General features: G+C 35.8%; 1 protein-coding gene across 1 annotated transcript; it reads left to right on the plus strand.

Annotated features, from left to right (window-relative positions):
- The first annotated feature begins 12,519 nt into the window (after positions 1 to 12,519).
- LOC118349400 lies at positions 12,520 to 13,752 on the plus strand. Its single transcript, XM_035693802.1, has one exon. It carries the CDS (start codon positions 12,520 to 12,522, stop codon positions 13,750 to 13,752), a length of 1,233 nt encoding a protein of 410 aa, XP_035549695.1.
- The last annotated feature ends 3,262 nt before the right edge of the window (positions 13,753 to 17,014 follow it).

Here is a 17,014-nt window from a genome sequence, read left to right on the forward strand (position 1 = left end):
CAGAACAAGTGTAAGAGTACGTAGTGAAGGCATGACTGGGGAATGTTACGAAGTGACATGGTTACTGGCAATCGTGCTTGTGATGGGTGAGGAGTTAGTGTAGGAATGGCGTAGCAGGAACGTGATGAGATGTCACGATGTGACAGGAGTACATGAGAGACCATACTCACGGAGTTAGGAGATGGCGTAGAAGCAACATAGCAGGATGTCAAGTGACGCAACAAGGTCACGATGTAGCTTGAGAGTAGTCTCGAGCTATATGACATGACATAAGGCGTATTTGTGAATGGAGTCTTATCGCGTTAAGTGTTGGGATGAACTGTCAGAAGGGACAGGTAGCATGAAGAGTCATGCTTGTCGGGTTAAGAAAAGGTTGGTATCGGAGTATTGTGCTTGTCCCTACTAGCATGTAATCAACGGATTATATGTTAGCTTTAGGTAATAAGGGGTAAGGTACGTGTGTAATCTGGTTAGACACATGTGCCGGACGAATTCACTATATGTAATGGGTAATATGTCCTAAGCATGGTTGCACGATGCTTAAGCCTCAAAGTTGGCTTAAAGCCTTGTGGCACGTATGGATGGGAATGAGGATTTAGTGTGAACTGAGATGCATGAAGGTAGTGACAGGTGTATTGTCTAGGATTGGGATGCGTGACTTAGTCTATCTGAATCATGCATCGGGATGAGGTCAGTAAGAAGAGTAAGATGAAGGTCTTAGTATCTTAACCCTAAAGTGAATCATGGGTTTATTTTAGTGGATAAGCACTCATACTAGAACGTTAAGTTTGGAAGAGAGTGACAATAAGTGGATCCCGAAGGTTTTAGCATAGTAAAGGGAACGTAAGAGCACGGGATAGAAGGAGAGTGTTTCAAGTGAAGTGTAGTTCTATTTCTAGTTTAAGTTGCTTATGCACTAGATAGAGAATGACGCTAAGGTTACGTGTATGCATGTAAGTTGCCATTTGAAACATGCATGAATGGAATGCATGATATGAAAGTAGCACGGAGTCCAGGTAAGTATTTCATACTCTTCTAAAGTTTTCTAAAAGACATGAAATGAAAATGAAATGTTTTTCCTTCATGATACCTTACGAACGAAAGATGTTTTATGAAAACATGCTAAGTATAAGTGTTCAAAGGTATACGTATAAACGACCTTTCTTGGCAGCCCCTTTTTACTCACCCAAAGTATTAAGTGTACGCATGTGAATGGATGACTATAAGCAGTATCTATTGTATGTATTTTTCTCGAAAAGAGATGTTGAGGCTTATGCCTCGAGGTTTAACTGATGCTTTGAACGATGCGAAGAAAGTGTTTTAAACGTCCCTATGAACTGATGTTTTAAGGATGCCATGAACAGATGCTTTAAATGATGTCATGAAAGATGATGTTTAAGTCCATGCTCTTAAATGATGTTTTTCCATGAACAAACTGTTAAATGAAAAGGACTGTAAAGGAAATGACTAAACTCAATGAAAGGACTGAACGTTTAATGTATGAAAATACGTAACGACCACATGAATGTATGAAAAGGGAACTAAAGGAATGGGCAGATTGCAATGCATGTTAAGTAGTACTAGTAGTGCACCCAGTGCTGCCCCACCCATGAAAGGGATTCCCAACCCGTGGCCATGTAAGGAGTCCAAGTCCAAAGGAAGATCGCTAACCCCAACACACGAGGCGTAACAGTCAGTGTTTTAAATTTCGCACCAAACCGGCCGGTACGGCTGAAATTTTTCGTTTCGGCCGTCCAGCCGGTACAGGTATTATCTCTGTTCCGTACCGGTTAAAATACCAGCCGTACCGGCCGGTACCGGCCATTTCGGACTAAATTTCGGCCTATACCGGCCTATATTTCGGCTGATACCGACCGGTACCGGCCGATATTTCGGCCTGTATGTTTTTTTTTTTTTTTTTCATTTTTTTAAACTACAAACTTATTTTTTAATCCCTAATTTAGACTAGACTATTTATAATTTTTATATATATGTATTTATATATAGATTATTATTTTGAAATATAATTTTTATATATATTTATATATATAATTTATTTATATATCGACTATCCCAAAACGTTATCCCGAAACGCTATCCCGAAACGGTACCGGTACTGAAATATTTCGTTCCAGTGCCTTGACCGGTACGACGTCCGGTACGGTATTCAAAATATTGGTAACAGTGTGTACCGGCCAATGAAAGTGATAAGAAATAATGTATAAATGTATGAATGCATTGAACTCTTGAAGAAATGAAGACACGGATGGGAGAAAGGTTTTACGAAGAGAAATCCCATTTTTAAAGAAAAACTCCATCTAGTAACATTTTCAAATGAACGCACGCATGCATGTATGTATAGTACGTATGGTATGATGAATGCATGAATGAAAACTTATGTTATTATATTTTAACGGTATGAAGTAATGCTTACGAGTCATCGACTCATTTTAGTTTTTATGTATGCCCCTCCCCCCACAGGGTCTAAATGAGCAGTACACATCAGGACGGACACGACCCAAGGGGAAGAGCAGGAAGTTTAGGCATGAGAGTTTTAACTGCATGAGAGGCCTTTTTATTTTATTGTAAGATTAATGTTTTCTGCTGTAAACATTTTTTATTCTCAAAACGCATTTTATTTTTACAACGTAGAGTCTGGCACTCTGGGTATGGAAGTAAAAAGTTTTAAATCGAACGGTTATTCCCGTCGTCATTTCTAAAATCATTTTATAAAAAGTCCCACCACAAAGACGGGCGTTACAACTAACAAGGCAAGAACGAACATAAATCTATAATTTGAGGAAAAATAACTAATCTTACCCTTACTTCAAGAAAGATATTAAATGTTTCCTTCCATATTTGTACAAATTCATTTTCTTAAAGTAGTACTTCAATGTAATCAACGTAGAATTTGAACTTAGATACCCCATATCAATTTGGGTTTGTATCATTTTCTCCGACAATCACCCTCATATGGGAGGGGTCAAGCTTGAAGACTTCTCATTAATTTATGGAAAATAAAACTATCATGCACATTGCATTCCGGTTCTACATATCAAATTGGAGGGTTCTGGTCTTCTAAGGGAATTTCCTATTGTTGGCATATAGGAATTAGGACTACAGAAACAATAGTTGCAATACGGAAATATAGTATTTTTACTCAATAATCGAATACTTTTGGCTCTAAATACTGCATACTAATTTATTTCATTTGTAAATCGAAAAAGGTATTCCTAATTGTTATCGTATTTTATTTTGTCTTCTTTTTTTTTTAATCAAAACATCGAACTTGTATTCATTCTTCTTCAACTGTTACATTTTTATCCTTTTGAACATAATATTGTATACCTATAGGGCCTTCTTCTATCCAGATTCTTTCCTCATGTACAAGTAAAGAAGTTTTTGCTAGGAAATGAGCTACACAATTACACTCCCTATATGTATGTATGACTGTCCAGTTAGTTCTATTTTTCAAAACCCCTTTTATGTCTTCCACAAGTTGACCATGCCATTCCCAGCTAGCTTCAGAATCAGTCACTACTTTAATCACACCCAGAGCATCCCCTTCAAAGATCACTTTCGATAAGTTCAACTCTGCACACAACTTCATAGCACGCCAAAGAGCCTGCAACTCAGCTACTAGAGGTGAAGTTGCTACTCCCTTCTGAGCACACATTGAGACCAACACATCTCCATGCTCATCCTTTATCACTACACTGATTCCCATCCTTCCATCATTAACCTTTAGTGCAGCATCCCAATTAACCTTCACTTGGCCTTCTGTAGGAGCCTTCCATTTGCATAACCTTTTTGCCTGAATTCTATTAATCTGGCTCCTGGGTTGTTTTTGTTGAACTTCCTGGAACTGAATCAAAAAGTCAGTAGCTTGCCTAAAAATCACATCAGGCCCTTCAAATTTATTTTCAAACACAAAGCTATTTCGCCTCAACCAAATCCTTCTCAGTACTACTGCCATTAGCTCCACTTCTTCTCTTTTCAGTTTATTACACCAGTCTGCCCATAGCTCCTGTATATCCTTCTCAGTAGATGCCCATTTCTGCACAGGACTAAGCTTATCTACCCAAACATCCATAGCTCCACCATAGCTCCATAGAGCATGAGAAACTGTTTCCTTCTGCAATTTACAAATTGGACAGTAGTAATCTTTAACTATCTTCGTGAAAGACAAGTTAAATTTTGTAGGAAGACAGTTATTCATTGCTTTCCAAAGAAACATTTTCACTACACCAGGTACATTTAAACTCCACAACACCTTCCAGATCTCTATACCAACTTTCGATACCTCCCCATTTTCTCTATTTTTCCTGCACAACTCCAGATGATATGCACTTTTGACATCAAACAGACCAGTCTTAGGGTACGTTTGGGTGTTGAAAAGTGTTGAGAAGTGTTGAAAATGTTTGTGAATAGTTATGAGTAGAGATTGAAGTGAGTTTGTGGGTCCCATTAAGAGTATTTTGAGTTGTTTGGATGTGTGAAGTATGTTGAGTTGTTGACTTTTGAGTAGGTAGTTGAAAAATGTGTGGGTCCCATAAATATTATAGTGATTTTATTTTTAGTAATAAATATTATAATGATTTTATTATAGTGATTTTTTAATATTAATAAATATTGTAGTGATTTTATTTTACTTTTATATATAATAATGATAAATAGTATAATGATTTTATTTTTCATTTATATATAATTGTGATAAATATTATAATGATTTTATTTATATATATATATATAATAGTTATAAATATTATAGTAATGTAATGATTTTATTTTTAATTTATATATAATAGTGATAAATATTATAGTGTTTATTTTTTATTTATATATAATAATTTATATATATATAGTGATAATATATTATAGTAGTTTATTTTTTATTTATATATAATAGTGATTTTATTTTTTATTTATATATTTTAGTGATTTTATTTTTTATTTATATATTATAGTGATTTTATTTTTTTATTTATATATTATAGCGATTTTATTTTTTATTTATATATTATAGTGATTTTTATTTATTTATATATTATAATGATTTTTTTTTATATTTAATAGTGATAAATATTATAGTGATTTTATTTTTTATTTATATATTATAGTGATTTTATTTTTTATTTATATATTATAATGATTTTATTTTTTTTATTTATATTTAATAGTGATAAATATTATAGTGATTTTATTTTTTATTTATATATTATAGTGATTTTATTTTTTATTTATATATTATAATGATTTTATTTTTTTATTTATATATTATAGTGATTTTATTTTTTATTTATATATTATAGCGATTTTATTTTTTATTTATATATAATAGTTATAAATATTTTTTATTTATATATTATAGTGATTTTATTTTTTATTTATATATTATAGTGATTTTATTTATATATAATAGTGATAAATATTTTTTATTTATATATTATAGTGATTTTATTTTTTATTTATATATTATAGTGATTTTATTTTTTATTTATATATTATAGTGATTTTATTTTTTATTTATATATTATAGTGATTTTATTTTTTATTTATATATTATAGTGATTTTATTATTTATTTATATATTATAGTGATTTTATTTTTAATTTATATATTATAATGATTTTATTTTTTTATTTATATTTAATAGTGATAAATATTATGGTGATTTTATTTTTTATTTATATATTGTAGCGATTTTATTTTTTATTTATATATAATAGCTATAAATATTTTTTATTTATATATAATAGTTATAAATATTTTTTATTTATATATTATAGTGATTTTATTTTTTATTTATATATTATAGTGATTTTATTTTTTATTTATATATTATAGTGATTTTATTTTTTATTTATATATTATAGTGATTTTATTTTTTATTTATATATTATAGTGATTTTATTTTCTATTTATATATAATAGTGATAAATATTTTTTATTTATATATTATAGTGATTTTATTTTTTATTTATATATTATAGTGATTTTTTTTATTTATATTTTATAATGATTTTTTTTTATATATTTAATAGTGATAAATATTATAGTGATTTTATTTTTTATTTATATATAATAGTGATAACTATTATAGAATGTTTGTGAATAGTTATGAGTAGAGATTGAAGTAGGTTTGTGGGTCCCATTGAGAGTATTTTAAGTTGTTTGGCATGTGAAGTATTTTCAAGAGTGCGAGAATACTTAGAAAGTGTTGAGGAATGTTTGGTACCCAAACATAGCCTTAGTATGAGCCCAAATTAATTTATTAGGTAGCCCTGATGAACTAATAGGTAAGCTGCAGACAAGAGTTGCCTCTTCTTCATTTAAAATGTCGTTTACCATCTCTGTTTTCCAAGTCTTAGTATCCCCATTAATGAGTTCCTTGACCTTTGCTTCAGCTGCTAGTACAGTTATGGGAGTTTGAATCCTGAAAGTAGACAGTTTTTATATCCATTTGTCTCTCCTTATGTTGATACTCTCCCCATCACCTATTCTCCACACCAACCCTTCCTTTAACAACTCCAAAGAATCTCATAAACTCCTCCAAATAACTGATGGCCTATGACCCAGCTTTGAAACCAAAATTTCAGAATGCCTAAAGTATTTATCCTTCAGGACCTTTGCAGCCAAGGAGTGAGGATTTGTCAACATTCTCCAACATTGCTTTGCTAATAGACCCTTGTTGAAACTTACAAGTTCTCTAAAGCCCAGTCCTCCACTAGCTTTTACAACCCCCATTTTTTCCTAGCTCCTCCATTGAATTTTATTATTTTCCTTTTTGAAACCCCACCAGAATTTAGCCATTTGAGCAGCTATCTCCTTGCATAATTTCTTTGGAAGCTGGAAGACTGTCAAATATGTTGGGATGGCTTGAATTACAGCCTTTAACAGCACCTCCTTACTCGAGGGTGATAGAAATTGATTTTTCCAATTACTAATCTTCTCCCACACTCGATCCTTAATGACTCTAAAAGAGTTGTATTTTGATCTACCAACCATACTTGGCAAACCCAAGTATTTTTCACAATTATTATGTTGTCTTGCCCCCATCTCTTTCATCATTTTTTCTCTCATAGAAACATGGACTTTGGGACTGAAGAAGATTGTAGTTTTATGCTTGTTTAAACTCTGGCCTGAGGCAGCTTCATAAAGCTCAAGAATACCATTAATCTTTTTCCATTCCAACCAACTTGCCTTCCCAAAAATAATGTAATCATCTGCAAATAGTAAGTGAGTAACCCTTATACCTCTTCTAGCAACTGACACCCCTCTCAGTTCTGAGCATAGCACTTAGACCTTCAGCACACAAAAGGAAAAGATAGGGAGATAAGGGATCTCCCTGTCTCAGTCCCCTTGTAGGGAAGATAGTCTCTCCTAGTCTACCATTTGTTAAAACTGCATAAGACACTGAAGAAATACAATCCATTATCAAACCAGTCCACCTATCCCCAAATCCCAACTTTCTCATCACTACTTCAAGGTAAGACCATTCTACTCTATCATAAGCCTTTGAGATATCCAATTTTAAAGCCATGCTGCCATCCTTACTTCTTTGCCTTGTTTGCATAGAATGCAACACTTCATAAGCTGCTACAATGTTGTCAGAGTCAGCCTCCCAAGAATGAAGGCACTCTGATTTTTAGAAATGATAACATCCATAACTTTCTTTAATCTGTTGGCAAGAGTTTTTGCTGCAAGCTTATACATAACATTGCATAAGCTTATTGGTCTAAACTCATTAACATTTTTAGGATCACTCACTTTAGGAATTAAAGCTATATAGGTGTAGTTTAGAGAAGAAACCATCGTTCCACCATTGAGGAACTGAAGCACTGCGCCACACACATCATCACCCACAATATGCCAAAAAGATTGAAAAAAGCATGCCCCAAAACCATGTGGTCCTGGGGATTTTAAAGGTCCCATCATCTTCAGAGCCTCCTCTACTTCCTCCCTCATAAAAACCTTCTCCAAAGATTCATTCATTTCATCATTTACCCTTCTCTCTACTATGTCAAGGCACTTTTCAATCACTTCAACTCTCAGACTAGCAGTTTTATACACCTCATCAAAATGGTCTTTGAAAGCTTCTACAACTCCATCTTGCTCTAACCTCAAGGTTCCTTTTCTGTCTACAATTGAAGATATTTTACTTCTTTTCTTCCTCTGATTTGCACGCTCATGAAAGAACCTTGTGTTTCGATCACTATGGTTGTACCAGTTCCTCTTGGCCCTTTGTTTCCACATAATATCCTCCTGTTCCATCAACTCTCCCACCTCCTTCTGTAAGCTTCTCAGCTCCTCTACATTATGAGGCCCCAACTCTTCCTGTACTTCCTTAATCCTTCTTGTAATCTGTTCAATCTCTTTTGCTCTCCTCTTATCTTTGCTTTTAAAACATGTCATAAGAGTCCTGCTACAACAATTCAATCGAGCTTGCACCATTCTCCCATGGTCATTTATCTGTTGTCCTTTATCCCATTCTATCTTTATTCTGTCCTCACAGTCCTCCTCTTTAATCCAGCTGGCCTCAAACCTGAACAAAGCCTGCCATCTTCCTTTTATATTGACAACCCCATTTGTTGACATCAATATAGGCAAATGATCTGAACTTCTTTCTGGCAAGCCTTCCACTCTTACTTCTCTGAACAATTCCTTCCACTTATTGTTTGCCAAACACCTATCTAACCTCTCTTTTGTAAAAGAGAGATCAGCATGCCTATTGCTCCATGTAAAGAAACCACTGCAGCAGCCTAGATCAAAAAGTTGATTATCTTCTAACACTTCTCTGAATTGACTCAATTGTGTTTCAGGTCTTGCCCTTCCTCCCACCTTTTCATTTTGGAAGAGAATCTCATTGAAATCCCCTACCACACACCAAGGTTCCTGTTCTTTTGGCCTCAAACTCCGTAATAAGTCCCAAGACCACTTCCTTTTCCCTGTCTCAGCATGCCCATAGAACCCAGTAAACAGCCATTTCTTGCCCTTACCTTCTATTCTGACCTCAGCATTGATGTGCCAAGTAGAATAGTTTTTTATTTCCACTTCCTCATTACTCCTCCAGAACAATGTCAAACCCCCCTTCCTTCCAACATAATCTACTACAAAACATCCCTCCATCCCAAGTCTTCTCTTCAGAATTTCAACTATTCCAACTGTGAGCATGGTTTCAATCAAGAATACCATGTTGGCCTGCTTTTCCTTCGCCATAAGGCAAAGATCATGAACTGTCCGAGGTTGCCAAGCCCTCGACAGTTCCAACTTATAATATTCATAATACCAGGCGAGGCTGCTCAGCAACCACCGCCCCTAAATTTCCTTCCTCAACAACTACCTTCTCCATTCTGGCTTTTTTCATTACACCCTCCTCCTTATCCCCTTCCCTACTATCAGCATCTCTTTTGTTCAGAAAAGGAAAGAAGTTTGAGATTTTACTAGTATTTGTTCTACCTCTGACTCTTCTTTTCCAACTACCCCTCCTTCCCCCACGAGAACTCTCCTTATTCTGTACTTCCTCCATAGCCAACACTAAAGTCACGTTTCTTTTATTTGAGGAAATATCCAGATCACTATTGTTCATATGAGGGTTCTTTTCAGCTTCCTGATTTAAATCACCTTCATCAGTCCCATCTATTTGACACACCACAACATTCTCCCCTTCAATCCCAACTCCCACTCCTCCCTTCTCCCCTTCACCCTCAACTTCCACACATTTCTCCATCCCATCTCCAAAAGAGTCCTCCCTATCCTTTGACCCTGTAAAAGAGCCGTGTGAAGCTTCATTCTCTAATTCATTATTTTTATATTCTTCCCTTCCCTCAAACCACCTTAGATTCCTTGATGGAGCTCTCAGCCAAGTACCATATTGTAATTCCCCACCCTTCATCCCCTGTTTACTCATCTTCCCATCCCCACATCCTTCCTGATTATGTACAATTCTACCACAATAATAGCAGAATTTGGTAGTTTTTCATATTGAAATAGAACCCACATTTTCTTCCCCTTTACTTCTATGGTTCGTCCCCTTGCCAGAGGTTTCTTTAAATCACAAGAAATTTGAACCCTTAAAACTCTACCCCAAGCCAACTCATGCTCATGTACATCAACACCCTTCACAGTCCCAACAGAATCACCAATCTGTTCTCCCATCCCCAGCATCATACAGCTTAGCGGCAAGTTTAGCATCTGTATCCAGAAGCACTCTTGATCAAAATTCATCAGATGCGGTTGTGTTTCACCATCATAGTCCTTAATCACGAAAAAAAAAATTATCAAAGAGCCATGGACAGCCACTCATAACTTTCTCCTTATCATTCACCGAAGCAAAAGTGATAATGAAACAGTTTGTCCCAAACTCCTGAAATTCCATTGGTCTTCCTACCCTCCATATTTTCTCCATTGTTGATCTCACAATTTCGTTTCCTATCCTCCTCTCCGAACATATTTTCCCAACTACACTTCTCTTCCCTTTATTTTTTATCTTTTCCGAATACTTACAGTTCACCCCTATGGGCATATTTTCTTCCTCACTCAGCTTCAATCGTTCCCAGATTTTTGTCACTTCCTCCATACCTTCACCTCTACCCGCCATAGCGTGTAGATACGACCCTCGCCTCCTTCAGCAGCAGCCCAGAGCAGCAGCAGAAGTAGAAACGGACTAACAAAACTCCTCTCAATCGTTTTCAGAGAAAACGGTTAGAGAGAGAGACTAATTTTTTTATTTTGTCTTCTTAAATGATCATGTAGTATTCATAAAACCACATCAGATTTTGGAAGTAATAAATCTTTACATGAATAAATATAAACTACTAAATCAAAAAAAAAAAAAAAAAATCTCTATACGACTGACGATCTAAATGAAAAAGGACAAATCTCAACATGACAAAATATATATTTATTTATTTGTTTATGTTAAAGTAATACTCTAGCTCATGAAATCCTTCTCTTATTTGTCAGTAATTGGAGACCATAGGAAAGAAAATACAAGAAGAAGAAATTAGAATCCCTAGAAGAAGGGGACTTAGCGTTGGAGTGGTTGAGATTGAAACAATTAACAAAAGCCACCTAAATATAAATGAGTTTGTAATTGTTTTAAAAAAAAATAATGAGTTTGTAATTGTTTTAAAAAAAAATGTTTAAGGGATTGAAAAACAAAAATGTTTAAAATTTTTTTTACACTATCATTGATTTTTCTTGGAACCCATCCTGAGTGGGTATAGCAATGCATGCCCATATATAACTAATGGAAAATGCTAGAGCTCCCATTGGGGGCTCCCGCTGGAGCTCTAGTGTATTTTTTTATGTGTATTTTTTAATTCTTTTTTTTATGTAGATGTTTTTAATGATTTTAAATATTTTTAAAAAATAAAAAAATTTATAATATTATTAAATAATACTTGCTTAATCACGAAGTAAAATATAAAATATTTTTATATGATTTTTTATTTTACTTCATGATTAAGGAAGTATTTTTTAATAATTTTTTTTTTTACTTCTTGATTAAGAAAGTGTTTTTAATAATGTTCTAAATTTATTTTATTTTTTAAAAAATATTAAAAAATATTAAAAAAAATTATATAAAAAACAACTTAAAAAAAAATACATACAAAAATACACTACAGCCCCAGCGGGAGCCCCCAGCGGGGGCTGTAGCACAATCCATAACTAATATACTTCCTTGAATTGAATGGTTTCAAATTTTAAGGAACCTTGTTTTTTTAAAACCTAATTAACTACTACACTATTATATAGAGCTTGCTTAAGTAATTGTAAACTGACACAGTTTGATTATGCAAATGAGATGAGATGTTTTATTAAAAATTGAATAAAATATTATTATAATATAATTTTGTAATATTATTTTTATTTTTAAATTTAAAAAAATTAAATTATTTATTATATTTTATGTAGAAGTTCGAAAAATTTATAATGATTATATAAAGTAAGATAAGATAAAATAATTTAATTTTACGTAACCAAACCAACTATTTTTAAAGTATCACATACATGCTGTAAACCAAATTATATTGAGTATTGTAATTTTTCCACGTAAGAGACCATAATTTATCCTAGTGTGTTTTTGTTCTGACGATCGAAAAATCCAACATAAAAAAGACCTTTTGTTGTCACAAAAGAGTCCGTCGGCAAAGGAATGGAAATCAATGACTTTCTTTTGTGCCGAGTAACGTTTTGAATACGTAATGATTGGACTGGAATATGACCTGATCAAAGGGGGATCAGCAAAGAAAGTCAAAAAAAGGTAAATCTTGTACTTATTGCCAAAGAAAAAGAAAGAGTAAATTTTGATGCGCATAATTAAGAATGAAGTTTCATATAAGTTAGAAAACAGATCATACAAAAGTTTCATATTATATTGTAAATTAAAAAGTCTTCTCTGAGCTCTCTCTGTGGAGAAAGAACAGGTGAAGGAAAAAGTCTCGGCTTACTCTTCGAGTGAGGGAGGAAGACTCTGCTCTAACTGTATTCCAGTGAAGTTAGGGTAAGGAGGTAATGGAGGATCTGGAGAGAGGATGTGGTAAACTTAAGCTTACGGAAGAGGAAAATGAAGTGATTGAGGTGAGTGAAGATTTCATGATCAAGGGGACGGAGAAGGGTAATAATAGCTTGGTGGGGAAGTTGCTATCTGACCGAAAAGTGAACAAAGAGGTGATCAGATCTACTATGAAAAAAATCTGGAAACTGAATGGCTCCTTTGTGTTCTATAATATTGTGCCCAACATGTTTGTTATATCGTTTGAGAACCAGAAGGATAGAGAGAGAGTCCTGGAGGGGAAGCCGTGGCTGTTCGATAATCAACTGTTTGTTTTGAAGTTGTTTGATGGCTTAACCCCCCCGCAGAAAATGAACTTTGATTTCGAGGAATTCTGGGTACACCTAAACAATCTACCTTTAGCATGCATGTCAAGAGAAGTGGGAATGCAGATTGGAGCTACGGTTGGAAGTGTAAAAGGTGTGGATATAAGGGAGGATGGAATAGGATGGGGAAGCTTTCTAAGGGTTAAGATAGAAATAGACCTGAGAAAGAAAATTACAAGGGGTCGAATAGCTAATGTAATGGGCAACAAATTGTGGATTCCATTGAGCTATGAGAAGCTCCCTAAAGTGTGCTTTAAATGCGGCAAGATCTTCCATGGGGGTGAGGGCTGTCTCGAGACGGAAGGTATTAATGATAAACTTCAATATGGGGTATGGCTTAGAGCTAGCTATTCGGGAAGGGGAAAATCTTCAGAGTCTTCGAGCAATAAGATCAGCGGGAATATGAGTGAGAGTGAGGGTGAGTTTAATCATACTGTTGGGTCTTTGGGAGAAAAGGAATTGGGAGACGGGGGGAATGAGTCGCAGGCAGTGAAGGGAAAGGGTGCACAACAAGTGTTTGATAAAAACTCTGGGACAGGGGAGAGGACTGAAGGGGTAGGCAGAAGTGGGAAGACGGTGGAGGAGTGTGGGGTAGTGACTAGATTACAGCAACTAGAACATGATAAGGAGATGTCTGAAAACTTTGGGGGAGAGGAGAGAAGAAGGTGGAAAAGAAGGGCTAGAGGGGCAGTTACAAAGGATACACGAGGTTCTTGTTTGGGGGGAAAACGCAAGCTGAGAAGCGAGAAACCTGGAGACAACAGTAAGGGAGCATCAAAAAAAGGGAAAGCATGTATGGAGGAGGGAGGTTCAAAACATGATGTGATGTTGGTGGAGGCTGCTAGTCAGCTCCACCAACAACAATGAAAATACTTAGTTGGAACTGTCGGGGGCTTGGGAACCCCCGAACAGTTCAGAACCTTCTCCTACTGGTGAAGGATAAGACACCCAATATAGTCTTCTTGATGGAGACAAAACTAGTAGCTAGTAAGGTTGAGGGAGTTAAAAGGAGACTGGGATGGGAGGGATGTTTAGTTGTGGACTCGATGGGGAGAAAAGGGGGGCTGGCATTGCTGTGGTGCAAGGAAAAAGAGGTGGAAATTCTTAGCTATTCTCAACATCATATTAATGCAATGGTGAGGAGTGAAGAGAAGAAAATGTCGTGGCTGCTCTCAGGCTTCTATGGGCATCCAATGGTGAGCAAAAGAAAAAACACTTGGGATCTATTATCCTTATTAAATTCTGATTGTGAAATACCTTGGTGTGTAATAGGAGATTTCAATGAGATTTTGTGTCAATCTGAAAAAATGGGGGGCAGACCCAGGGCAGAGACTCAGATGGCTGATTTTAGGAAAGCTTTGGATGATAATAGACTATTTGATTTAGGGTGGAAGGGAAACAAATACACGTGGAGCAACAAGCACATGGACAGCACTTTTACTAAGGAGAGACTCGATAGGGCTGTAGCTAATCAAAAATGGTCTGAACTTTTTTGTGATAGAGTGGTGGAGACTCTGAATGTAGTCCAATCAGATCATATGGCCTTAATGCTTGACTTGAGACAGCAATTCTTAGTGAATAGAAAGAGAAGAAGGGTGTTTAGATTTGAAGCAAAATGGATAAGGGATGAGGAGGGTGTTGGGGTGGTAGATAGGGCATGGAGGAGGGCTGATGCAGATCCAAACCCGATTAGGAATATCCAAAGAAAGCTGATTGGATGCAAAGGAGTTTTAATTAGGTGGGGTAATTCAAAAGATAAAGAGGTGGTAAATTTGTTGAAGCAAAAAACTGAATGGCTGAAAAGGGAACAAGAAAGTGAAGGGCCTCATAATGCTGAACTAATAAGAAAACTTCAAGAAGAGATGGGGGCTTTGCTGGGGCAGGAAGATCTCAAATGGCGGCAGAGAGCCAAGAAAGCATGGTATCAGCTGGGTGACAAAAACACAAAATATTTCCACTCTTGTGCTACTCAAAGAAGAAAAAAGAATCAGATAATGGAGGTTAAAAATGTTGCAGGGAGGATGGTGACAGATAAAGAAGGAATCGAAGAGGTTTTTTATGAATATTTCAAGGCCATATTCTGCACCACACAGCCATCTACAGAGGCAATTGAGGAATGTCTGAAGGAGATAGAACCAAGAGTGACTGAGGTGATGAATACAGAGCTACAGAAGGAGTTTACTAAGATTGAGGTCGAGGAAGCACTAAAACATATGGGATCTCTGAAATCCCCTGGTCCTGACGGATATGGTGCTTGCTTTTATCAAGCATATTGGAGCATAGTGGGAGAGGAGGTAAGTAGAGCAGTGCTGGATTTCCTTAATGGGGAGCAAGATTTGAATGAAGATGTGAATAATACTTTTTTAGCGTTGATCCCAAAAGTCAATAACCCATCTGCACCAAGTGATTATCGTCCTATAAGCCTTTGTAATGTGTTATACAAGCTTGCATCAAAGATTCTTGCAAATAGATTGAAGAAGATACTGCCTGCCATCATTTCCAGCAATCAAAGTGCTTTCATCCCGGGAAGACTAATAACGGATAATGTAATGATAGCATATGAGACCTTGCATACAATGAAAACTAGACAAAAAGGTAGAGTTGGCAGTATGGCTCTCAAATTAGACATCTCCAAAGCTTATGATAGGATAGAGTGGAGATATTTGGAGGGAATCATGAGAAAAATGGGATTTGGGGACAAATGGATATCTCTGATTATGAGATGCACTACTTCAGTGTCTTACTCAATCTTGATCAATGGGGAGCCTGGGAAGAAGCTAATGCCTACGAGGGGGATAAGACAAGGAGATCCCATTTCCCCTTATTTGTTTATCCTTTGTGCTGAAGGATTGAGTTCAATGATTAATGCAGCGGATGCTAGAGGAGAAATAAGAGGAGTGAATGTGTCAAGAGGGGGAACTAGAATCAGTCACCTACTGTTTGCTGACGACTGTGTAATCTTTGGAAGAGCAAAGGTAGAGGAATGGCTGAGAATAAAAAAATTATTGAAAAAGTATGAGCAAGCTTCGGGTCAGAGTCTTAACATGCAAAAAACTTCAATGTTCTTTAGCTCAAACACTGCTGGTATTTCTAAAGCAAATATTAAGAGGGTAGCTGGGGTGTCCATTTGTGGCAGTTATGAAAGATATCTTGGGCTACCAGCCATGGTGGGCAGATCAAGATATAATACCTTTAGGAGTGTGAAGGAAAGAGTGTGGACAAAATTGAGCAGCTGGAAGAACTCATTTCTTTCACAAGCTGGAAAAGAGGTTTTATTAAAAGCTGTAGTGCAAGCTATCCCGACATTTCCTATGAGTGTTTTCAGACTTCCACAAAAACTTTGCAAGGAGCTAGCTTCCCTCTTGTCAAGATTTTGGTGGGGCCATAAACAAAATGAAAAAAAGATTCAATGGAGGAGTTGGTCTAACATGGGAGCTTCTAAATGCAATGGAGGTCTGGGATTCCGAGAATTTGAGTGTTTTAATAAGGCAATGCTTGCAAAGCAATGCTGGAGATTGCTAAAACAACCGGAGTCCTTGGTGACAAAGGTCATGAAAGAGAAGTATTTCAAGAAGGTTAGTATGGTTGATGCAAAGCTTGGGCATGGAACATCCTTCATATGGAGAAGCTTGTGGTCTTCAATGGGACTACTGAAAAAGGGGCTCTTGTGGAGAGTGGGAAATGGCAGCAACATAAGAATTTGGGAGGATAAATGGCTACCAACTCAACCTTCCCACAGGGTTCAATCAATGATTAAAAATCTGCCTGCTGATGCTAAAGTGCAGCAGCTTATTGATGTTGAAGAAGGAGTGTGGAAAAAGGACCTCATATTCGACACTTTTAATAGGGAGGAAGCTGAAATCATTTGTGGCATCCCATTGAGTAAATGGGGTTCTATAGATAGAGTGGTGTGGGGGGGATCCAAAGATGGAAAGTTTTCTGTCAAGAGTGCCTATCACATTGAACATGAAGATATGAGTAAGAGAAAAGGGGAAACATCAAAGGGAAGCTGGGCCGGGAATGTATGGAAAATGATGTGGGGTTTGAATATCCCAAATGTGGTGAAGCACTTCTTATGGAGGGCAGCTCATAACTTGTTACCTACAAAACAAAATCTATACAAGAAACA

Source organism: Juglans regia, chromosome 9 (genome assembly GCF_001411555.2).
Source record: "Juglans regia cultivar Chandler chromosome 9, Walnut 2.0, whole genome shotgun sequence".
NCBI lineage: Eukaryota > Viridiplantae > Streptophyta > Magnoliopsida > Fagales > Juglandaceae > Juglans > Juglans regia.